At 41.7% G+C, this 25,190-nt stretch overlaps 1 protein-coding gene across 1 annotated transcript in view; it reads left to right on the forward strand.

The window, feature by feature from the left end:
* Positions 1 to 47: 47 nt before the first annotated feature.
* Positions 48 to 25,190, forward strand: part of LOC132124326 (obscurin-like) — a 60,122-nt gene continuing 34,979 nt past the window's right edge. Inside the window, exons 1-33 of the mRNA XM_059535312.1 lie at positions 48 to 199; positions 1,342 to 2,446; positions 4,497 to 4,766; positions 4,879 to 5,139; positions 5,376 to 5,678; positions 5,813 to 6,079; positions 6,160 to 6,266; positions 6,544 to 6,712; positions 7,387 to 7,662; positions 13,243 to 13,518; positions 13,661 to 13,936; positions 14,079 to 14,354; positions 14,496 to 14,771; positions 15,319 to 15,594; positions 15,919 to 16,194; positions 16,640 to 16,915; positions 17,103 to 17,378; positions 17,481 to 17,756; positions 18,038 to 18,304; positions 18,442 to 18,711; positions 18,815 to 19,081; positions 19,221 to 19,487; positions 19,793 to 19,905; positions 20,016 to 20,169; positions 20,269 to 20,430; positions 20,643 to 20,747; positions 21,612 to 21,881; positions 22,125 to 22,391; positions 22,584 to 22,850; positions 22,957 to 23,223; positions 23,365 to 23,634; positions 23,738 to 24,007; positions 24,135 to 24,401. Of these exons, the coding sequence (XP_059391295.1) occupies positions 1,351 to 2,446; positions 4,497 to 4,766; positions 4,879 to 5,139; positions 5,376 to 5,678; positions 5,813 to 6,079; positions 6,160 to 6,266; positions 6,544 to 6,712; positions 7,387 to 7,662; positions 13,243 to 13,518; positions 13,661 to 13,936; positions 14,079 to 14,354; positions 14,496 to 14,771; positions 15,319 to 15,594; positions 15,919 to 16,194; positions 16,640 to 16,915; positions 17,103 to 17,378; positions 17,481 to 17,756; positions 18,038 to 18,304; positions 18,442 to 18,711; positions 18,815 to 19,081; positions 19,221 to 19,487; positions 19,793 to 19,905; positions 20,016 to 20,169; positions 20,269 to 20,430; positions 20,643 to 20,747; positions 21,612 to 21,881; positions 22,125 to 22,391; positions 22,584 to 22,850; positions 22,957 to 23,223; positions 23,365 to 23,634; positions 23,738 to 24,007; positions 24,135 to 24,401 (8,716 nt within the window). The 5' untranslated portion in view covers positions 48 to 199; positions 1,342 to 1,350. The remainder of the gene's footprint in view (positions 200 to 1,341; positions 2,447 to 4,496; positions 4,767 to 4,878; positions 5,140 to 5,375; positions 5,679 to 5,812; positions 6,080 to 6,159; positions 6,267 to 6,543; positions 6,713 to 7,386; positions 7,663 to 13,242; positions 13,519 to 13,660; positions 13,937 to 14,078; positions 14,355 to 14,495; positions 14,772 to 15,318; positions 15,595 to 15,918; positions 16,195 to 16,639; positions 16,916 to 17,102; positions 17,379 to 17,480; positions 17,757 to 18,037; positions 18,305 to 18,441; positions 18,712 to 18,814; positions 19,082 to 19,220; positions 19,488 to 19,792; positions 19,906 to 20,015; positions 20,170 to 20,268; positions 20,431 to 20,642; positions 20,748 to 21,611; positions 21,882 to 22,124; positions 22,392 to 22,583; positions 22,851 to 22,956; positions 23,224 to 23,364; positions 23,635 to 23,737; positions 24,008 to 24,134; positions 24,402 to 25,190) is intronic.

The following is a 25,190-nucleotide window of genomic DNA, read 5'->3' on the forward strand; positions in this document are numbered from 1 at the left end:
GACGGATCTATTTTCATCGGGAGGTTGGACCGATACAGAAGCGTCACACGGAAAGCAAAGACACCGGGGATAAAACACTGTCCTTCCCCGCCACAGTTCACGGAATTTACCTGTTTTCTCGAGGATATATTCACATGCCAACATCGGATATATATGAACATCTGCACCGTTTATATACAAGTAGCTTGACGGGAAAAGGGTAAGAGGCTGTTAGAAAATATTGAAAGGTAAAACTTTTAATATCGGAGGAAAGACTTTTCTCTCTCTTTTTCAAAATTTCGATGTTATTTTATTAGATACATGCCGCAAATTCAACATGGCTGTATTGATTACGTTTCTTTATTATTTTGTTGCTCATTTTAAATTTAAACAATAAGTTGTTTTTAATTATGAAAACGACTTTATTTTTATTTTATTTATTTTTGCAAGGAGAGATCCACACGGGCGAAAACGTCTGTTGCTCTTTGAAACGGAATTTGTAAGTTTAGAAAAAAGAAAAAAAAAAAATGCCATTGACAAAAGCATGCATATCACACAACAGGTCAGATCTCTTCTACAAATGGACATAGTGCAGACGGAGCCCGACAGCTGAGGTTATTTTTGGGACAGGCAGCTCAGGGTAGTGAGGTGTTAGAGATGGCATATGTCTTGCTTTTCAGACACCAACATCCCTTTAACTTTGCTATACTTTCTGTGGTGGGATTTCACTATCAGCCACTGTTCTGTTGGAGATAGTAGATATAAGCTGATGACCTCTACATTTCATAAAGATGTAGGTCAATATGATTATTGTTTCTATATACAGGGCTTCTGGACCAAAGATAAAAATGGCTTGTCCTGCTCTAGAAAGAAAAAATTTCCCTATTTTTTTTGTTAATTAAAATTTTATTTGAGTGGCGTTATTACAATATATAATTTCAGCTTGAGTAGTGCCATCTGATAGATACATAAAAAAATATGAATTTTCAAATAAGGCAGATTTGTTTTAATACTTTGTTTATACACTTGACTCTTTCAACCAAGTAGCATCATCGCAAATTTGTGGTGGGATACTGGAGAGGCTTGAGTGGGCATCTCTAAAAGTAGGCATCTCACATTTCTCAAAATGTCTATTTAAGGATTTTCTTGAAATGGTTATTTGTCATTAGCAGACCCAATTTATTCAAACTGATTTACAGTATGCTAATCTGAAAAGCAGCTTTTCAGAAACTTCCTTGAGATTAGTTGCAAGATTTAATGGTTATACGGTGCAAATATGTAAAACTTTTATAAAATTTCATGTTTCTCCTGCATTGACCACAACTTTAACTTTTATTAAAGTGTTTTGTTTCATCTCTACAGAAAGCAAGAATGGATCAAAATCTATTTGGCGGGGCTCCACGCTTCCTAACTCGACCTAAGGCCTTCTCACTGTGCGTGGGACGAGATGCCTCCCTCAGCTGCACTATTGTGGGAAACCCTGTTCCTGTAGTCACCTGGGAGAAAGAAAAGATGCTTCTTTCTGCAGGTGGACGCTTCAAAAAAGTAGAAGATGGGGATGTTTATCGACTTACCATCTATGATCTAACTCTAGAAGACAGCGGGCAGTACATGTGTCGTGCCAAGAACAATGTTGGAGAGGCATATGCAGCTGTAACCCTGAAGGTGGGACTGCCGGAAACTGTGACTGATCGGGCCCCAGTGTTTACAGTAAAGCCTGTCTCCACCCGTGTGGGTCTAGGGGGTGATGTTACCTTCTATTGTCAGGTGGCAGCCCATCCAGCACCCAACTTTGACTGGGAAAAGGATGGTCGCTACCTGGGTGAGACCAACCGCATCAAGATAATCTCAGAAAATGACTCCAGCTCCTTGAGGATCCAGAGTGTTAGGAGCTTGGACAGTGGTACCTACACCTGCCGTGCACAGAACTCTATTGGCCGTGCTCAGACCGCTGCTGCTCTGGTGGTCGACCTTCAAGATACTCGTCTCCTGAATGCAGACAAGAGCACATCCCTCCTCTCACACATGCAGAAGCGGAAAGAAGATATGCGGAAGGACATCTCCTTATACCGCACCGTGGAAAGTTCCTCAACCACGCATACAGCCTCATCTTCCATGGTCACAGAGGAACTTGGAAGCTTGGGACTCGCCCATGATCAGAAGCAGAGGGTTTCGGCCTTAACCAGCATGTTGCCCAAAGGTGTGTTCACCCGCACCTGTATGGTGACCGAGGGTAAACATGCAAAGCTTAGCTGTTTCGTCACAGGCCATCCCAAACCTCAGATCATTTGGAGGAAGGATGGGGCGAACATCAGTGAGGGCCGCAGACATGTGATGTATGAGGACCAGGCTGAGAATTTCATCCTCAAGGTGCTCTACTGCAAACAAAGTGATAATGGCCTGTACACCTGCAATGCATCCAACTTGGCTGGACAAACCTATAGCGCTGTGCTAGTGATTGTCAAAGGTAAGAATAATGTCTGCAGGTATTTACTCTTGGCCACTTTATTCATCCTAATTGATCCATCTGCTGTCAGAATGAGTATGTACACACAGTTCACAGCAGATATTATTGCTAGTGTGGGGCAGAACATTTTTAATGTTTTACATTTTAATGTTTTCTTTAACCCCAGTTAATGTTTGGTGCTTATACATTTACATACATTAAGTAATCATTTTTGGAAGTTTGTGGCTTGAACAACCAGATCTATTTATACTTAGCTTATTCATGTCTTGTGTATGTCTCCTCCTGAGGTGGTTTGAGTTTTTGGATTGCTATGTCTTGGATTGCTGCTTTACACTTGGTCTTTCCAAATGATAATCCAACCAGTCAACAAAAGTGGACAGATATAAAACCCCCATTTGTGAAATCCTAAAGAAACTACACAAGTACAGTGGTTTACAAAGTCATGTATCAGTCTGAGAATATCATAATTTAATTGAGACTGCCAAATAAGTCGAATACGTATGTCAGCACAATAATGACCATGTTAAAATACGGTTGGCCCTAATAAATCACCAACCTTTAAATTAAAATTTGATCAACTAATGACAGTCATCTTTGCCTTTCAGCTCTGTCTGTGCTTAGCAAAGTGCTTGCAGGATTTCAAAGAGGGTGTAGCATTACAACTATTTTCTGCTAGTGATGATTAGTTCACACAGTTGTTGTGAAAGCTAGCTGCAGAATTACTTCTGACACCGTTATGTGGGTGACTTTCCAAGTGATGTCTTCAGAGTTTGCAGCATTAGTCTACTGTATATCCTAATTAATTGTTAACTAAGCATTCATTAGAATAATGATCTTCACAGATGTATACATTCTGTATTTATACAGAGTTCTAATTTTAGCCTGAAGTGTAGCAATAATATTTTGCTACCTTGTTCCTGTGTCTTAATCTCGACTCTAATGACACAGGCACCTAAGAGAAAGGTCACAGAAACTTAGCTGACTACCAGTCCACCATTGCAGTGCAAAGTGCAGTGGTGTCCATTTAAAGGGATTAGGAGTGTGAAGTTCATGACATTTAAGGCTGTTTTTAGTAAACATATATATAAAAGTCTGTCACAAAATGACCCACGAACAAACTGGTCCTTTTGTGGTGCACTTTTAAGCCTGCTTATATTGTGAACACCACAAAAGTCACTTGCAGCTTGTTTCCCTTCTGGTTAACTTTAAAGGAATAGTTCACCCAAAAATGAACATTTTTTGTTTATCTGCTTACCCCCAGGGCATCCAAGATGTAGGTGACTTTGTTTCTTCAGTAGAACACAAACTGAGATTTTTAACTGAAACCATTGCAGTCTGTCAGACTTATAATGTAAGTGGATGGGAATCATGGCTAAAACATTAAAGAATCTTAAAAAAAAACATAAATAAATAAAACCAAATTAAACCCTGCAGCTTGTCTATACATTGATGTGTAAAGACACAAAACAATCGGTCTGTGCAAGAAACTGAACACTATTTATATAGTTTTTTACCTCTGATTAAGCATACGCTGTAAAGCAAGAAGAAGATGAATGCTTGAGAACGTGCTCAGGAGGACACGCTTAAGAGATTCTGAACAGTTTGCACATTGAGTGAATTAGAGGTTAAAAAAAAGATATAAGTAATAAATAAATAATAAATAAATACAAGCCGCGGGGCAATGTTTTTTTTTATTTTTTATGTTTTAGTCGTGATTCCCATCCACTTACATTATAAGGTTGACAGACTGCAGCGGTTTCAGTTAAAAATCTCAGTTTGTGTTCTACTGAAGATACAAAGTCACTTACATCTTAGATGCCCCTTGGGGTAAGCAGATAAACATCAAATTTTCAATTTTGGGTGAACTTTCCCTTTAACTGAACTGGCTTAGGATTACTATATGTGAAACTATCCTGTTTATTTATCATTTATCATTTGCCTTGCTGGAGACCTAATCAATATAAATACTGACAGATCATGATTGGTGCTAAAAATATATTACTGTATACACTATGTCTTCTGTATGTTCACTCACATGTGTCCTTGCCAGAGCCAAAGATTCCATTCAAAAAGAAGCTGCAGGATGTTGAGGTGAAGGAAAAGGAAACAGCAACTTTGCTGTGTGAGGTGCCAATGCCGAACACAAAGGCCAGCTGGTTTATGGAGGAGACCCATCTGGAGGAAAGTACCAAGTACCGCATGGATGTGGAGGGCACTCTGCGCCGCCTCACTATTCACCATGTCACCACCAATGATGATGCTGTCTACATCTGTGAGATGAAGGAAGGCAGCCGCACTGTGGCCGAACTTACAGTGCTGGGTAAAAGCTCTGAAAGGAAGCCATTCCAATATGGTTGGCTAGAATGATGAATTGCTTTAACCTGGTGCAACACAAAAGATAATCTTCATGCGATTTTTCTCTGCACTTTCAGGCAACATCACTAAAAAGCTGCCGAGGAAGACAGTGGTGCCAGTTAGCGATACAGTCATCTTCTGTGTGGAACTGGAGAAACCAGTAGATGATGCATACTGGACCAGGAATGGGGAGAGGCTGAAAGAGGACTCCCGAATTATTATTGCCCGTATTAACAGACAGTACACATTGACCATTCGGGAATGTACTGCGGAAGACTCGGGTGAAGTGGCCTTCATCGCCCATGACTGCAAGACATCCACCCGCTTCTCCGTCACAGGTGAATGAATGTGTAAATCAGACCACATCCGTTACACATGATTTTACAAGCGGTTTCCTATGTTCTTACAATTTGCAAATGTTATACTGTATTTACCAAATCGAATGACAGCACAGCTACTTTGTGGTGACTGTACTTGTGCATTTCTTTGATGTTTCAACAATCAACACAATTGCTTTTGACATATGGAGAGATTTCTTTAACCTGATTAACAATATTATAAACTTTGATCTCAGCACCAAGGAAACATCCCCCAGATGCCCCAGTTGAACCAGTGGTGCGGAACAAAACAGATTCATCGATCACACTGTGCTGGTCTCCACCAGACAGTGAACGGCCTGTACCCATTACCGGCTATATTGTGGAGCGCAGGAAGGTGGGAGCCCAAACCTGGATTAAAGTCACTAGTACAACTGTGTTTAGCACTGAATACACCATCAGTGAAATTCCAGAAGAGGCAAGCTATCAGTTCCGCATCTCAGCAGTCAATGATTTTGGTCAGAGTGCCTATTTGGAGGTTCCTGGAACGTTTTACCTTGGTGAGAAAGAAATAGTTTTTTTGTTGTTGTTGTTGTTGTTTTTCGCTGTGTTTTTGCATTCTTCATATTTCAACTAATATAAACTGTTTTAAATCAGTGTATTCCATTAAATATATTGAAATTTATTTGATCAGAGCCCACAGCGTCAGTGAAGGCAGGCCTGGTGAACTGCAGAGCACATGCAGGTGAAGAAGCAACTTTCACTGTGGAGCTCTCAGCCGTATGTTCCGGCTCCTGGACAATAAACGACAGATTGATCCGCAGTGGATCTGAGTATCTGATCACACGCTCAAAGACCACACACACGCTGGTCATCAGGGAGGTGTCCATGGAACTGAATGGAGCACAGGTCAAGTTTGTGGGTGGTGGATCTCAGAGTGTTGCCACGCTTAGTGTGAAAGGCAAGAAAGGAAAAGCTTCAGAAAAGTTAAGTAGATTAACTTCAGCAATGTTTCTGATATTTTTTATTGATCTTCTCTAGCCGCACCTGCACATTTCACCAATAAATCTTCTCAGGCGGAGGTGTTTACTTTCAGCATGCACTCCTCTGCTCAGATGTACACAGAGGTGTCTGACTCAAGTGTCCAGGTGACAATATGCACTTTTTTGTCAATCCTGCCCCCCCCCCCCAAAAAGTGTATTAAGTAAAAAAAAAAAGTAAAAATAAAAATAAGCATTAAATATTTTAAGTGTGTTATACTTTCTCCTGTCTTGTTCAATCAACTTTGAGATGCATTGCCCATACAAAAGGGACATATCTAATATCAAATTCCACATATCTAATAAATGTGTGGGCATGATGGGATGTCTTTTTTTTGTTTGTTTGTTTTTTGAAAGTTAACTACATGTACTGTCTGTGCTTAAGGTTTTTTGGATGAAGAATGGGAAGGAGCTGAGAATGGGTAAAAAATATGAAGCCACAAGTGTGGAGCGCAAACGCATACTGACAGTCCACAATGTTGACCGTGAAGACGTGGGCATCTATGAATGCATGTGTGATGGCGATAAAATGTCTGTCCAACTTGCCCTAAAAGGTGAAACAAGCCATTTCGCTCTTTAGTTACTGACCTTCAGTTGTCTTATGTTTTTATAGCCTCTACATTTATATTTTAAGCCATTATATATTCAGTTAATTTATGTACATGAAAGTGAAAGAACTTTAAATTGTATTTATAATGAAGAGCACATCCTGCCAAATAATAGTAGAGAAATACACTGTGGTGCATGCTGTTTAATTAAAATCAGTGCTGAGTAGTGAGTGCTTCATATACCAGCACAGAAAGTTCAGAGTCAGTGAATAAATGGTGTAAGCAGTCAGTGTTGACAGCTAGGAGCAGCTGGGCTTTGGCTACTCAACAGGAAGTGTTAGAGTGTGTTTGTCAGGTAACAGATCTGCTTAGCACTCATGCATGGCTCATGCACTTTCAGGTATCATATTCAGTATAGTTTGGGATGTGATGAGTATTTTTTATGTGTACACAGCATTAAAATGTATATATTCCTGACTTTTAAGTTTCTTACTAAATAAATGTAAACCAAGAAAAGTTTGGGTTGTCACATTTGTGTCAAATTATATACAAATAGACAGTGGATGTCACTATGTTTCTCACTCCATGTTTAATGTGTGTTTTATAATGTATTTCCTATTCCTAATAATGTCAAAATCACAAAGGGATGTGGCATCTAATCTTCCATTTTCCCCTAACAGAAGAGCCGGCTAAGTTTCTTAACAAGCCAAGGGCTCAGCCCCAGGAGAATGCTGCTCTGGTGGGTGACGTGGTGTTGAGCTGTGATGTTGCTTCTCCTGGAACTGCTGTTGTGTGGAAGAAAGAACAGATAGAAATAACGGAGGACAAGAGGACAACTTTTATATCTCAGGGGACACAAAGGAAGCTGGTCATTAGGGGTGCCAAGCAGAGCGATGAAGGACACTACTCGTGTGAGACGGCAGAGGACAAAATGACATTCCTGGTCAAGATAAAAGGTAAGACTATGTGCTAATATTTATTTTTTATATTTTATTATTCGTTTATTCCAGGCAATGGCACAAAAAAAGTACAAGGTAGACAAAATATAGTTAAATCATATAGTGCAAAAAAAGAAAGAATATACAGTATTCAAATATGACGATCGAATTCTGCCTGAAAGGGAGTGGGAAGAAGACAACTTATTTAATCCCACCCCAGTTCCCCATTTAGTGATTAATAATTGAGCTTCATTGTTACTTTGCTCACAGATTATTTACAAATGTTATATGATGGTGGCGTTACCACAAGTAATTATTATAACAACAGTTTATACCAACAATGTAATGTCACGATCGGTGTTACAGAACACACAGGAGAGGGAACCAATTGCAGGTATGGTGTTTATTGAAGAGCAAATCCAAAAGGGGTAAACAGTCCAGGCAGGGTCAAAACCAGAGAATCCAAAACATAAAAACAAGACAAGAAGACAAGGCAAGGGCACGACTAGATGACGGACATGAATTAACATCACATTAAACAAGGACTCCGTACACAGACTCAGACAGACCGGGTATAAATACACAGAAGGGTAAAGGGGAAACAGGAGACCGGTTGGGTACAATCAATTAAATAAACAAGGAGGAAGGTGACCAAATAAGGGAACAGGAAGTGATAAGGTGACAGACACCGTGAGAAAGGAGGACATCTAGTGGAAACCCAGGGACACAACCCAGACACTGTGACAGAACCCCCCCTCTACGGAGCGGCTCCCAGACGCTCCACGACAGACACAAAACAGACCAGGAGGGAGGCGGACAGGTGAAGGCTCAGGGGGAGGGACGGAGGGCCAGAAAAGAAAAAAAAAGGGGAACAGGCACCAGAATGAAACACAACACAGAAAGACCAGGAGAGAGGAGGACCGGAGGAGGTTCAGGGGGAGGGACGGAGGGCCAGACTAACAGAAAGGGACAGGGACAGACATTAACACAAAAACAAAAGGAAAAAACAACATGAAGCCCCCCAGGGCGGAGCAGAAGACCACCACGTCCGTGTGGTCAGGGCAAACGCCCCCCAGGGCGGAACGGAAGACCACCACGTCCGTGTGGTCAGAGCGGAAGCCCCCCAGGGCGGAGCAGAAGACCACCACGTCCGTGTGGTCAGAGCGGAAGCCCCCCAGGGCGGAGCAGAAGACCACCACGTCCATGTGGTCAGAGCGGAAGCCCCCCAGGGCGGAGCAGAAGACCACCACACCCTTGTGGTCAAGGCCAGAGTCCTCCAGGGTGGAGCAGATGACCACCACGCCCCTATGGTCGATGCCGGAGTCCAACAGAGCGGAGCAGCAGACCACCCAGTGACTTGACTTGACTCTGAAAGTTCAACGGTGACTGGCCCTGACTCTGGAAGGTCATCGGTGACTGGCCCTGACTCCGGAAGGTCATCGGTGACTGGCCCTGACTCCGGAGGACCAGCGGTGACTGGCCCTGACTCCGGAGGACCAGCGGTGACTAGCCCTGACTCCGGAGGACCAGCGGTGACTAGCCCTGACTCCGGAGGACCAGCGGTGACTAGCCCTGACTCTGGAGAGGTAACTGGCACCTGACTGGACTCTAGAGAGTTCACTGGCCCCTGACTCGACTCTGGACTGCCTGTGGAGACTTGAGACGCCTCGGCATCGGGCACCGCCTCGGCCTCCGGAACCGCATCGGGCACCGCATCGGCCTCCAGAACGGCATCGGGCACCGCCTCGGCATCGGGCACCTCCTCCGGAACGGCATCGGGCACCGCCTCGGTCTCCGGAACGGCATCGGGCACCGCCTCGGCCTCCGGAACGGCATCGGGCACCGCCTCGGCCTCCGGAACGGCATCGGGCACCGCCTCGGCCTCCGGAACAGCATCGGGCACCGCCTCGGCCTCCGGAACAGCATCGGGCACCGCCTCGGCATCGGGCACCGCCTCGGCATCGGGCACCGCCTCGGCCTCCGGAACAGCATCGGGCACCGCCTCCGCCTCCGGAAAAGCATCGGGCACCGCCTCGGCCTCCGGAACAGCATCGGGCACCGCCTCGGCCTCCGGAATGGCATCGGGCACCGCCTCGGCCTCCGGAACAGCATCGGGCACCGCCTCGGCCTCCGGAACGGCATCGGGCACCGCCTCGGCCTCCGGAACAGCATCGGCATCGGGAACCGCCTCGGCCTCCGGAACAGCATCGGCATCGGGCACCGCCTCGGCCTCCGGAACGGCATCGGGCACCGCCTCGGCCTCCGGAATGGCATCGGGCACCGCCTCGGCCTCCGGAACAGCATCGGGCACCGCCTCGGCCTCCGGAACAGCATCGGGCACCGCCTCGGCCTCCGGAACAGTCTCGGGCACCGCCTCGGGAATGTCCTCCTGGACGGCAGCGGTCCGCTCTGCAACATTCTCCGGGCTTTGAGGAACGGTAGACGCCTGTCTCCTCCTCCGCCCTCTATGATGGCGAGTCGGTGGCACCTTGTCTGGAGACTCAGGCGTTGAGTCGGCCATCTTGTGCTGTGGTGCTGGGCTGGCGGCCATCTTGTGCTGTGGCTCTAAGCTGGCGGCCATCTTGTGCTGTGGCGCTGGGCTGGCGGCCATCTTGTGCTGTGGCGCTGGGCTGGCGGCCATCTTGGGCCATGAATCTGGATCAGTGACTGACTTGGGCATTGGCGCTGGGTTAGCGGCCATCTTGGCGGAAGAGACAGGAGTGGCTGGGGCATCCCACAGAAGCCTATGCTGCAAGAAGTACACGAATTCCCAGAATTCCAGTGTCTCTAAATGCCCCATCTCCTCCTGAGAAACTGGATCATCCAGCCCGCTGTTGAAATAATCCTTCAGAGCCGCATCGTTGTATCCCATACCCTCGGCCAGGGACCAGAACACCTGTGCCAGGGCACCCACCTCATTGCCCTCTTGGCGGAGGGCGATCAGCCGGAGATACTTAGCTCTCCGCTCCGCCATCTTGGCTGGGGAACGGGAAAAAGACATACCGCTGGATCTCAGTGTGACGGAGTCCTTCTGTCCCGATCGGTGTTACAGAACACACAGGAGAGGGAACCAATTGCAGGTATGGTGTTTATTGAAGGGCAAATCCAAAAGGGGTAAACAGTCCAGGCAGGGTCAAAACCAGAGAATCCAAAACATAAAAACAAGACAAGAAGACAAGGCAAGGGCACGACTAGATGACGGACATGAATTAACATCACATTAAACAAGGACTCCGTACACAGACTCAGACAGACCGGGTATAAATACACAGAAGGGTAAAGGGGAAACAGGAGACAGGTGGGGAACAATCAATTAAATAAACAAGGAGGAAGGTGACCAAATAAGGGAACAGGAAGTGATAAGGTGACAGACACCGTGAGAAAGGAGGACATCTAGTGGAAACCCAGGGACACAACCCAGACACTGTGACATGTAATAGGAATAAACAATGCCAACGATGGTAATGGACAATATACCAACGATGGTAATGGACAATATACCAACGATAGTAATGGACAATATACCAACGATAGTAATGGACAATATACCAACGATGGTAAGAAAACACTGAGCACATGTTAACACTATGAGACAGAGTACAACAGCAATTTAACTACAATGTAATAGAAATAAACAATGCCAACAATTGTAATGGACAATATACCAACAATGGTAAGGAAACACTGAGCACATGTTTACACTATGAGACAGAATACAACAGCAATTTAAATTAAAGACCCTCATCTTTGTATTTTAACCACACCCAATGTTTATATAAAAGTTTAAATTGATGAATAGTTTGGCATTGCTTTTGTTGCAAGTCCAGTTTGTTCCAGAGGTTCACTCCACATACAGACACACAATAATATTTACGAGTGGTTAGGGCTCTCGGAAATGAAAAATGTCCAAAACCTCTCAAGTTATGAGCTCGCACTGGAGTTTTAAAAAAACATTGTAAGTTAGGCGGTAATCATTTGTTAAATGCTTTATATAAGACTATTGATGTATTATATTTTACAAGATCATCAAATTTTAGCAACTTTGACTGCGTAAACAGATTATGAGTATGTTCTAGAAAACCAACCTTGTGAATGATCCTCACAGCTCTTTTCTGCAATATAATCAGAGGATTTATTGTGTTCTGGTAAGTATTTCCCCACACTTCAACACAAAAAGAAAGGTATGGTAGTACCAGGGTGCAGTATAAAATACGGAGTGCATTTTCATCAAGGTATAGTTTTGCTTTATTTATAATTGAGAGGCTTTTGGAGATTTTTGTTTTTATGTATCTGACATGGGGTTTCCATGACAATTTACTGTCAATTATTACTCCCAAAAATTTAATCTCACTCACAGTTTCAATTTGGATACCATCAATACTTATTCTCTGTTCAGACATTTTGTTGCAATTACCGAACATCATTACCTTAGTTTTATTTATATTCAAGGATAATTTATTTGTGTCCATCCACTTTTTTATTATCTTTAGTTCCCTGTTTACCATATTTACGAGCTCATTATAATCGTCACTACTGTAAAATATATTTGTGTCGTCTGCAAATAGTATGAATTTCAGTACTTTGGATGTATTAAACATATCATTTATATACACATTGAACAGTTTTGGCCCCAATACAGACCCCTGGGGGACACCACAAACAATGCCAAGAGTATCTAATAAATACTGACCCATTTTTACAAACTGTGACCTCCCTGTTAAATAACTTTTTAACCAATCTCCAGCCAGCCCCCTAATTCCATATCTTCCCATCTTTTTTAATAGAATTGAGTGATTAATAGTGTCAAAGGCTTTTTTTTAGATCAATAAAGATACCAACTGCATACTTCTTTTGCTCCAGTGCATTAGTGACTTCTTCAATAGCTTCAGTTATTGCCATTGAGGTAGTTCTTTAGGACCTAAAGCCATACTGACCATCATTAATTACATGATGTTTCTCGAGAAACTTTTCAAGTCGAGAATTGAAGAGTTTCTCTAAAATTTTTGAGAATTGAGGCAAAAGAGAGATTGGTCTGTAATTAGTAAAAGCGTGTTTGTTATAATTTTTGAAAAGTGGAATTAATTTAGCGATTTTCAATTTACTTGGAAAGCAGCCAGTCTGGAATGACAAGTTACAAATATAAGTTAAGGGTTTTACAATATTCAGTATAACTTTTTTAATCAATGTCATGCTGATATCATGACAGTCAGTGGAGGACTTACTTTTACATTTCCACACAATATTTGTCACTTCCTGTTAGTTTGAAACTAAATATTTTAATGAGCAGGATTAATCAGACATGCCACAATACCTAATTAATGTCATAACTTTATGGTTTTTTTGAACAGTGAAGCTAAATGCTAAATGTTCCTACAGCTAATAAATAATTTAACATGTGAAATACTTAAATACAGACATTTCCAGATTAGTCTCCGGGAAACAATCGCTTCCCGAGGTTGTTGAAATTAGCACAAAACAGGTATTATTAAGATGTTATTATTAAGTGTTTTTGTCCATTTGGAGATGTTTGATGTTTTGTTGCAGTCCTGAACGGCATCCTTTTTGATGTTTCACTTAAACAATGAATGTCCTTACTAGAAACTCGTGCTGCTTTCACCAACAAAGACTCTTATCAGAAGGAAGTGAAGGTTTCATCCTCCCAAAAAGCCACACTGAGCTGTGAAGTTTCTGATGCCAAGACTGAGGTGAAATGGTTCAAGGATGGCAAGCAGTTGATTTCCAGTAAGACTGTCCAGATGGAGTCAAAGGGCAAGAGTCGTCAGCTGCTGCTGGAGAATGTGGAAAAGAAGGATGCTGGAGAGTACACCTGTGAAGTTGGAGATGAAAAGCTGGCCTTTAAGATTCGGGTGGAAGGTAAGAACACCATGGCAGTGTTTTGGCTTGTTTTTTTTTTTTAAGGTTCCAATGACTCAATCAAACATGAGTGAAGCAAAGTTTACATAAAACTAAATACAGTTTCTGAGACAATATTCCTAAATCTTGATTTCTGCACCAGACATTCAAGCTGCCTTCTCCAACAAGGACTCTTATCAGAAGGAAGTGAAGGTTTCATCCTCCCAAAAAGCCACACTAAGCTGTGAAGTTTCTGATGCCAAAACTGAGGTGAAATGGTTCAAGGATGGCAAGCAGTTGATTTCCAGTAAGACTGTCCAGATGGAGTCAAAGGGCAAGAGTCGTCAGCTGCTGCTGGAGAATGTGCAGAAGAAGGATGCTGGAGAATATACCTGTGCAGTTGGAGATGAAAAGCTGGTCTTTAAGATTTGGGTGGAAGGTAAGAACACCATGGCAGTGTTTTGGCTTGTTTTTTTTTTTTAAGGTTCCAATGACTCAATCAAACATGAGTGAAGCAAAGTTTACAAAAAACTAAATGCAGTTTCTGAGACAATATTCCTAAATCTTGATTTCTGCACCAGACATTCAAGCCGCCTTCTCCAACAAGGACTCTTATCAGAAGGAAGTGAAGGTTTCATCCTCCCAAAAAGCCACACTGAGCTGTGAAGTTTCTGATGCCAAAACTGAGGTGAAATGGTTCAAGGATGGCAAGCAGTTGATTTCCAGTAAGACTGTCCAGATGGAGTCAAAGGGCAAGAGTCGTCAGCTGCTGCTGGAGAATGTGCAGAATAAGGATGCTGGAGAATATACCTGTGCAGTTGGAGATGAAAAGCTGGTCTTTAAGATTTGGGTGGAAGGTAAGAACACCATGGCAGTCTTTTGGCTTGTTTTTTTTTTTAAGGTTCCAATGACTCAATCAAACATGAGTGAAGCAAAGTTTACAAAAAACTAAATGCAGTTTCTGAGACAATATTCCTAAATCTTGATTTCTGCACCAGACATTCAAGCTGCCTTCTCCAACAAGGACTCTTATCAGAAGGAAGTGAAGGTTTCATCCTCCCAAAAAGCCACACTGAGCTGTGAAGTTTCTGATGCCAAAACTGAGGTGAAATGGTTCAAGGATGGCAAGCAGTTGATTTCCAGTAAGACTGTCCAGATGGAGTCAAAGGGCAAGAGTCGTCAGCTGCTGCTGGAGAATGTGCAGAAGAAGGATGCTGGAGAATATACCTGTGCAGTTGGAGATGAAAAGCTGGTCTTTAAGATTTGGGTGGAAGGTAAGAACGACATGCCAGTGTTTTGGCTTTTTGTAAGGTCCCAGTGATTCAATCAACCATGTCCAAACCAATGTTTATATAAAACTAAATGCAGTTTCTGTTACTGTATTCCTAAATTTTGATTTCTGCACCAGACATTCAAGCCACCTTCTCCAACAAGGATTCCTACCAGAAAGAGCTCAGAGTACCAGCCTCCCAGAAGGCCACACTGAGCTGTGAGGTTTCTGACCCCAAGACTGAGGTGAAATGGTTCAAGGATGGCAAGCAGTTGATTTCCAGTAAGACTGTCCAGATGGAGTCAAAGGGCAAGAGCCGCCAGCTGCTGCTGGAGAATGTGCAGAAGAAGGACGCTGGAGAATATACCTGTGCAGTTGGAGATGAAAAGCTGGTCTTTAAGATTTGGGTGGAAGGTAAGAAGACCATGGCAGTGTTTTGGCTTGTTTTTTTAAGGTACCAGTGACTAAATCAAACATGAGTGAAGCAAAGTTTTCATAAAACTACATGCAGTTTCTAAGACAATATTCCTAAATCTTGATTTCTGCACCAGACATTCAAGCCGCCTTCTCCAACAAGGACTCTTATCAGAAGGAAGTGAAGGTCTCAGCGTCCCAAAAAGTAACACTGAGCTGTGAAGTTTCTGACATCAAGACTGAGGTGAAATGGTTCAAGGATAGCAAGCAGTTGAGCTCCAGTAAGACGGTCCACATGGAGTCAAAGGGCAAGAGTCGTCAGCTAGTGCTGGAGAATGTGGAAAAGAAAGATGCTGGAGAATATACCAGTGAAGTTGGAAATGAGAAACTTGCTTTTGAAATTCAAGTGACAGGTATGGAAATGTCCGTGTGTTTGTCTGTTGGGTTAAACAAAGAGTTTGATATATGCATTGCCTCTGGTCCAAAAATTTATTAATGTGTCTTCAAGAAATGGTACAATGACAAGTCGAAGAATTGGTTGCCCATCTCAGTGGTACAGAACCAAAAACAAGTTTCATTCTGCCGTGTAATTAGCTTTTTTGTGGATTGATTTGCAGTTTACTTTGATTTCCTAAATTCTCAAGCATCCAGTCTTTGCAGTATCTGTTGTATATAATCTTGTGTGATATATTTACTCAAAGCATACTGTTTTCTGGTATTGTCCATTGCCCAACCAGACATTCAAGCTGCCTTTTCCAACAAGGACTCCTATCAGAAGGAAGTTAAAGTAGGAGCTTCCCAGAAGACCACACTGAGCTGCGAAGTTACTGACTATAAGACCGAGGTGAAATGGTTCAAGGATGGCAAGCAGTTGAGCTCCAGTAAGACGGTCCACATGGAGTCAAAGGGCAAGAGCCGTCAGCTAGTGCTGGAGAATGTGGAGAAGAATGATGCTGGAGAATATACCTGTGAAGTTGGGAATGAGAAACTTGCCTTTAAAATTCAGGTGACAGGTATGGAAATGTCCGTGTGTTTGTCTCTTGGCTCTGTTTCTATTTTATTTTTCTTCTTTATGAAAGAAATCAAAATAACAGTCAATCAGTGAAGCTCGACAAAAGCTAATTTTACATGTAGAAAAAGTTTGTCCTTGGTGAAAGAGACCATTGAGTAAGATACAACTAACTTGTGCTTGTAGATTTAGTGATGTACAATGTTTCTGTTGAAAAAGAGGTCATTTTAAAACTAAAAAGCAATTTCTTGCTTATTTCAATGCTACTGAAAAAGTAATATTCTACAGTGAGATTTGGATTTGTTTGCTTAATATGCATGCTATGATTTTTGATCTCTGCTGGATTTCTCAACCATTTAGTCCTTGCAATATTTGATGTCTATTACTTAAAGTAAAATATTACTGTTTTCCAATATTGGATCCATGTTCCAACATGCCCACCCAACTAGATATTCAAGCTGCCTTCACCAACAAAGACTCCTACCAGAAGGAAGTGAAAGTAGCTGCTTCCCAAAAAGCCACACTGAGCTGTGAGGTTTCTGACCCAAGGACTGAGGTGAAATGGTTTAAAGATTGCAAGCAGTTGAGCTCCAGTAAGACCATCCACATGGAATCAAAGGGCAAGAGCCGTCAGCTGCTGCTGGATAATGTGGAGACAAAGGATGCTGGAGAATATACCTGTGAAGTTGGGAATGAAAAGCTGCCATTTAAGATTCAGGTGGCAGGTATGGAAACCATTTTGGACTGTTCATTTTGGTTCTGTGCATCTTGACAGTCTTCTTTGGGTTATTTAAAAGCTACTATGGAAATATTTATTTTCCCTTGTCATAGTCAATGTAATTGCAAATCTAGTGTTGACATTCTCTGTAAATAGGGAAACTCTTTGAATTAAGTAAACTCTCTTCTTATTAGAGCTTAAAGCTGCATTTACCAACAAGGACTCTTATCAGAAGGAAGTGAAGGTTTCATCCTCCCAGAAAGCCACACTGAGCTGTGAAGTTTCTGACATCAAGACTGAGGTGAAATGGTTCAAGGATGGCAAGCAGTTGAGCTCCAGTAAGACAGTCCACATGGAGTCAAAGGGCAAGAGTCGTCAGCTGCTGCTGGAGAATGTGGAAAAGAAAGATGCTGGAGAATATACCTGTGAAGTTGGAAATGAGAAATTTCTCTTCAAGATTCAGGTGAAAGGTAAGATTTTCTAGCACATTAGTGGACTTCCACGAATCCACATACTTGTCTTCCTCCAGAACATGGTCACAATTAAGTGATTATTTCTTATTTCTTCCTCAGATGTTTCTACCAAATTCCAGAAGAAATCTGTGACCAAAGAAATTGTGATGGTTGAGTCAACAGAAAAGGTTGTTTTAAAAACCGAGGTAATGTTGGAGAATTGTAGTGTTCAGTGGTTCAGAGATGGAATAGAACTGAAAGACGGATCAAAGTATGAGATGAAACAGGAAGGTCGCTCACGTGTCCTCATCATTAAGTCATCTGAATCTAAAGACAGCGCCACCTACACTTGTCAGACGGCTGATGACAAAGTGGAGTTCAACGTTCAAGTCAAAGGTAAATGCTAATTTGCAATTTCCAAGGAAGAAAAAGTACAGATTGTTTAAGGTGTTCATTTCTCAAGGTCAAATTTGTTCAATTAGACAGTTTAATGGCAGTTTTGATATTTTTTTTCTTGCATATATATATTTGATTTCAATTCAATTCAATAAATGCTTTTTACATCTAAAGTTTTCAAAGTAAAATTTTGTTGGATATAATTGCACTTATTGAAATAATAAATCTAATTGACCACAGACAAAATGTAATTTCATTTTTCCGTCATCTGTGCCCTGCAGATGCACCGTTAAAGTTTGTGGTGCCATTGCAGCCAGTGTCTGCAGTACTAGAAAGCACCATGACACTTTCCTGCACTCTCAACAAAGCCACTGTTAGTGTCCTCTGGAAGCATAACGGCAAAGAAATCAAACCAGGTGGAAGATTCAGCATCCGCACTGATGGCACCAACTGCATCTTGACTGTCTCCGCTGTGGCTCAGGAGGATGAAGGGGAGTACAGCTGTGAATGTAAAGATGACAAGACCACCACCAAAGTCACTACTAAAGGTACGAACCATCAGTGTCTATGTCTGAAGGTCATCAATTCTCATCAAAATGAACCAACACAACTTATTAAGCTTGTTTTAAGTGATAGATGTTCTTCATTATTATTTCTCTCAGCTTTTCAATCTAATTTCCCACAGCCCCACGTCTGGTGAGGTTCACTACCAGGCTGAACAATGTTGTTGCAAATGAAGGCAAAGATGCTATCTTTAAATGCTCCATCACACCAACTGATGTGAGTGTCAGATGGCTGCGTAATGACATTCCTATTATAACTAGTCCCAAATTTAAGATTGCTCATGGAGGAAGCAGTCATTCTCTCATCATCACAGCTGTCACTCAGGAGGATGCAGGAGAGATCAGTATCGATGCCGAGGGGAAAGTCTGCAAAGCCACACTCCAAGTACAACGTAAGGATAAGTGACAAATACAGCTCTTATGTGTAATGCAACACATCAGCAGGAAGCATACAGACTACCTGTTTCTCAATACAAATCTATCCGTAATTTGCAGAGCTTCCTGTCACCTTTAAGAAGAAGCTTTCAGATGAGACTGTGACTGAGCAGGACACAGTTCGTTTAGAAGTGGAGCTGAGTAAACCCTCAACAGATGTGAAGTGGATGAAGAATGGTGTGGTACTACAGCAAGGAGAAAATATGGAGATCCATGTGGATGGTCCCAAGCAGGCTTTGGTCCTCAAGAGTGTGGCGTATGCTGACAGAGGACATTACTCATGTGAAACCCTAGATGACAAGACCCAGGGCAAACTGACAGTAGAGAGTATGGATTCTTTCATTATGTTACATTATATTACAGAGTTACTCTTTCGATCATAATATTTTATGATCAAAATATACAGGAAATTATAAAATAAAAGTATTTCATCTATGGATTTCCATTGTTTTTTCCTACCATTTAGTTAAGAAGATTCAAATCGTAAAAGGCATAAAAGAGATCAAAGTGCAAGAGAAAGAGACCATCACTATGGAGGTGGAACTAAGCAAGGCTGATGTAGAAGGTTCCTGGAGCAAAGGTGGAAAGAAACTAAAGGCAGGACCCAATATCATCATTACTGTACTGGGCAACAAGCACTGCTTGACTATGTCCCAGCTGAAGATAAGTGATGGTGGAACTATAACTTTCCAGGCTGAAGATGTCCATACTTCTGGCAAACTAATTGTTACAGGTAAATGTGTATACTGGGGGTCTTTAAATTTAATCCTGAATAACAAGATCCAGTTATATGTTTAGCATAAGATCATAAAAAGTGTTTTTTCAAGTTTAGTAATATTAAAAGCTGTATAATCAACATTTTAAAGTATATTCCACCAGACAAACTAAATGAATGTCGACAATATATCCCATTTATGCTTACTGCAAGTTAAGTAAGGTTTTCGTAAAACTAATGAGCAGATCCGTAATAATCACCAATGTTAAAATGTACATACAGTATAACAATTGCAACCCTAATTATTGGCGTTATGTGCACAGAGCCTGCTGCAAAGATCCTCAAACCTCTACGGGATATCAGTGCTCCTGAAAAGGAGAAAATCATTTTTGAATGCGAGGTGTCAAGAGCAAATGCTGATGTCAAGTGGTTTAAGGTATTAGTATTTGATTTGGAATAAATAAAAAAAAAGTTGTGTAGTCACATATGGCTGACATACAAAATGACTTGGAATAAATAAAAATTGTGTCATTATTTCCCCATCAGAATGATGAGGAACTGAAGCCAGGAAAGAAATTTGGCATCCATTCCCAGGCCAATAAGCGCACCCTCATCATCCATAAGTGTGCATATGAAGACCAGGGCCAGTATATATGTAGAACAACAGATGACAATACTTCAGCCAAGCTCACTGTTCACGGTAAAGATGAACGACTTCTGAGTGAGACATTTAATCACTGCTGAACTCAAGCATTTTGTATTGTCACTTGAATAAATATTTGTATTTGAATTCTTGCAGCAAGAGATATTAAAATAGTGAAGCCGCTGCAGGACGTGGAGGTGACAGAGAAGGAGAGTGCAACGTTTGTCTGTGAGGTCTCCCACGATGAGGTTGAGTCTCAGTGGCACAAAGGAGATGCCAAACTCAAAGCCGGAGACAACATAAAGATAAGGCAGGAGGGTGAGTTGAAAAGAATGGACTTTGATTGCTTTCTTCTTGAACGCTTAGGTGTGCTTGTAGAAATTATATACTGACAAACATGCAGCACAGTATGGCAGTCCACAACAATCGGTTCCTTTTTATTACTATGTTCACCAAATGCAAATAAACAATTCATCTCCAAAAGGGACAGATTAATTTCTCTCAAACTCATTTAACACTCTCTGTCTTAGGAAGAACATATATTCTGCTCTTCAAATCTGTAAAGACTGAGGATGCAGGTGAAATCAAGTTCACAGCTGAGAAGTCCTCTTCAGCTGCTAAACTGAAGGTTAAAGGTTTGTTGTCATGTCTGTCGTATCTGCATGCATTTTGCATTTAGTGTTAAGACTAATGGGCTGGGCTGTAGAGCATTTCTGCAGTTGCATACAAATCTGTAGATTCCCTAAGCTCCCTTATAATTATTACAGAATTGCCTGTCAGATTTGTAAAGAAACTGAGAGACAAAATCGCCATGTACAAACACTGCGCATACTTAAGAGTGTCAGGTGTCAAGGGCCAACGCTAAAGTCACATGGTATAAGAACAAGTCAGAGATCAAACCTAGCAAGAAGCACAAGATCACAAGTGAGGACATCTACAGGAAGCTTACTGTCATTGACATGGATTCTGATGATGAGGATACATACATGTGTGACGCCACTGATGATAAGACTTCATGTCAGCTACTAGTAGAGGGTGAAAAGTTTCAATTATGATTTAAAGAATAAAATAAAATTTAAGGTTGAAATCACAACAGGATTCATGAAACACAACCATACATTACAAACTACAATGCTTTTGAAACTGACTGTAAAAAGGGTATATAAAATGTGATTGCATGTTTTTAATTATTTGATAACAGTTAACAGATCAGTTTTTGATTGATGTGCAACAGACAAGAATGAGCATTGTATGTGATTTTAACCATAATATTGTACCGCATTTATCTAACAGGGACAAATTTATGCTTGCTTCCAGTTTAAAGTGATGTTATGTAAATTTTCCTAACATGCATTTTGTTTATTTCCATGAAGCTTCATTAATATGTGTGTATTACTGTCTTTCCTGTATTCCTGTGTTTTAAAGAGTTGTACTACATAAACATTTTTGATATAGCAGATCCTTGACACATCGTTATACTGTCTCATCACAACCTTCAGAGCAGGCTATCAGCATAGTACGGGAACTGAGTTTTTTGGAGGTGACCGAGCCATTTGCTGCCCACTTTGAGGTTGAAGTCAGCGTGGAGACAGTCAAGCCAGTGAAGTGGATGCTAAATGGGGAACAGCTGAAGGAGAGTACCGACATCGAGATGGAGAAAGAAGGAACCATGCACCGCCTCACTTTTAAAAAGACCAAGACCTCCATGTCAGGACTGGTACAGTTCACCGCCGGAAAGAGTAAATCAACAGCCGAGCTCAAAGTGAAAGGTTAGAAACTTGGTTTAACCAAGATTTGCAAAATAGACACTCCAAAAGAAATCAAATCTGTATTTAATAATTCCAATTAAATAGTTTTTGATAATAATGCATGATAAAATTCCAACAGAAACTGCAAAAGTGCTTTGGAAAACTCTAAAAAGGTGTATTTTGCTCCGTTTATGTTCACTACAAATGAAATGCAATGTTTGTTGTAGTGTTGTGGACTTTTGTGTTTTTTCATATCCCCCACAGAGCGTCCCATTGAAGTCCTGGAGCCTCTCAAAGATGTTTCAGCCAAGGAAAAGACTTCCACCACACTATGCTGCAAGTTCTCTGCCCCACCAAAAGAAGTACGGTGGTTTAAGGGTCAAACTGCTTTGAAGGTTTCTAGCAAATACAACATGAAGCAAAAGGACGCTAATGTGCAGCTGATCATACAAAGTTTGAGTGCAGAGGACTCTGGAGAGTATAGCTGTCAGGTCGGGGTCTGTGAGAGCAAAGCCGTTCTCAAAGTAGAAGGTAAAGTCACAAAGAAGGGATTCAAAACATGTTGTTTCAAATTGCATTCCATTTATGCATCCACCCCATTAGGGTTAGAGCTGCTTATGAGAAATTTGCCTTGACTACGCCAAGGACTCATTATATAGGTGCTGCTGGTAAAATAAACAGCATTCTGATCACGCTTTTTGGATGTTTATTTTTCTGACATAGTGCGTAAAATCCAGATCACCAAACATCTGACAGATGTGGAGGTGGATGAAGATGGTGATGCTGTGTTCACCTGTGAGGTTAACTATGCTGATGAAGAGGTCCAGTGGATCCTCAATGACACGCCACTCTTCAGCAATGAGGTCAATGCCATCACCCATGTGGATAAGACCCATACGCTCACCCTCAAGAACCTAGCACCTCAGGATGGTGGAAAGGTGTCATTTAGCATCAGGGATGTGAAAGAAACAGTCTGCCTAAAGGTCAAAGGTGGGGTTGTATGATGATGTCCAAATCAAGCAGATTCACAGAAATGCTTTCAATATGATGGATTAAGGTTTTGGCTTAATGCACTTTTTAATTTATTGACATCCAGAGAAAAAAGCCATCTTCCTGAAGTTGCTGGATGATGTAGTTGCAGAGGAGAAGGGTACAGTTACCCTTAAGTGTGAAGTCTCAAAGCCCAGAGTGGCCCCTGTGTGGCGCAAAGATGGTACAGTCCTGTCGGCAGGCAAAAAGTACGAGCTCCTCCATGATGGTAAGACCTTGGGACTTACTATCCATGATGTCATGAAAACTGACGCCGGGGAGTACAGCTGTGATCTTGGCACAGACCTCTCCAAGTCCAAGGTCACTGTTAGAGGTATGACAACAAACTTATGCAGTACTGTTGTGCTACAATGGCACTGTAGTGTCTTTTTGTTGTAGTTTTTTCATTTATGTTTTTATGAAAACAGATGAAGTTGTTGGTGTTTTTCAATAATGTCTTTGCTGTTGACCCCAGATATCCACATTGGGATCACCAAGCGTTTTAAGTCAGTAGAGGCCAAAGCAGGTGAAAACTGCACATTTGAGTGTATCTTGTCCCGAGAGAGCTCAGAGAAGTGCACCTGGAGCCTAAAAGGTCAACCTGTCACTGATGGAGGCCGTTTCCAAATAAGCAGCAAAGGGCGCAAGTATACCTTAACAATCAAAGCTGTCTCAGTTTCTGATTCTGGTGAGGTAGTCTTCACACTCAAGGATTTGAGCTCAAAGGCAACACTTACTGTTGAGGGTAAGCAGGATATGCAATGAAAACAAGAGCAATGAATTAAATTATATGTTTTACACAAATACGGTTTTGCTTTATCAAGGTGTATCTTATTTTTGGGAGCTAGGTGAAGCTCCTACCATATCTAAAGAGCTTCAGGGTGTCAGTGCCACAATTGGTGAAGATGCCACATTCTCCTGTGAGCTTTCTCAATCTGGACTGGAAGTGAAGTGGTCAAAGGATGGGAAGTCTATCAGAAAAAGCCAGAAATATGAAATCAGTCAGGAGCAGACGCTTGTAAAGCTGACAATCCGCAACGTCACTGAAAAAGACTCTGGAGAATATAGCTGTGAGGTCACCGGTGGTCCAACCTCCAAGGCTAAACTGGAGATCAAAGGCAAGGTTTTTAAAACTTAAGGTTTTAGATTTTGTCATCCTTTATTTAAACACATAACAGGGGAAATCCCACAACTCTAAAGATGAGATAGGCCTATATTTACTTTAATATTTCATCCCCTCTGTAGAACTGGCCAACAAATTCATTTGTGAACTAAAGGATGCCACTACAGAAGAGACGAGTGCTGTCTCCTTTGAATGTGAGACAGCCCAACCTGCCTCTAAAGTCACCTGGCTGAAAGGAACAAAGGAGATCAGGGCTGGAGGAAGGTATGAGCTTACGCAAAAAGGAACTGTCCTCATCCTCAAAGTGAAGGATCTGGAGAAGAGTGACAGTGATGTATACACCTGTGACATTGGCTCTGCGAAGAGTACAGCCAACTTGACAGTAAAAGGTAAGAACCTGGCTTTCCACTTAACTCAGAAATCTCTCTTTCTTTCTTTCTTTCTGTTTATTTCAATGTTTATCTTATTTAGAAAGGAATAACTTGAAGCCAGAGAATCTTATATTCTTAGATGGATACACTCTAGTGGTTTTTTATGTTTAAAGCTTTGATGTACTGTAGTGTTTTTTGATGTCTCCGTGGTCTTAGTTTTAAATTTGATTCACCTCATGTGTTGTATTTCTGCATTTGTCATTTCACTTTTGGTTCCTGTGTGGCAATGCTACTGCCAGGCATTTCACTGATAGTCTCATGCATTGCTGTGTCAGCAGACGATCGCCTCAGTTCAGAGAATTGGTACTTCTACTGTATATTGTACTTTTACAATTATGTTGGTACTCTACATGTCATTTAGATTTCTAGCAACTTAGTTTGGTGAAAATGTGGTTAAAAAGTATTTTATTTCCAGAAATGCTGGAATAGTTCAACAACTGAAATGATGGAGCATTTCATTAATTTATTTGGGTCCACACTTTGTACTATGGAGATAATGTACCATTAGAATGCTTGTTTTAGTAGTCTGGAATATAATTAAGGTTTTATTGGACATATCAGCTAGTTTTTATAAAGAAGCTGTCGTGTGATTTCCAGGTGATGTCTTTCAGCAGTCTGTCATATTGTCAAATTTCAGAAATGGCACTTGCACTTTTTTGTTTTGTCTTGGTTTTTAAGGTTCAGTCTTGTCTGGACTTTGTATGTATATGTATGTATTCATGTAGTCTTGGTGCAATGAATGTGTTG

The sequence above is a fragment of the Carassius carassius genome, chromosome 42, assembly GCF_963082965.1.
Source record: "Carassius carassius chromosome 42, fCarCar2.1, whole genome shotgun sequence".
NCBI lineage: Eukaryota > Metazoa > Chordata > Actinopteri > Cypriniformes > Cyprinidae > Carassius > Carassius carassius.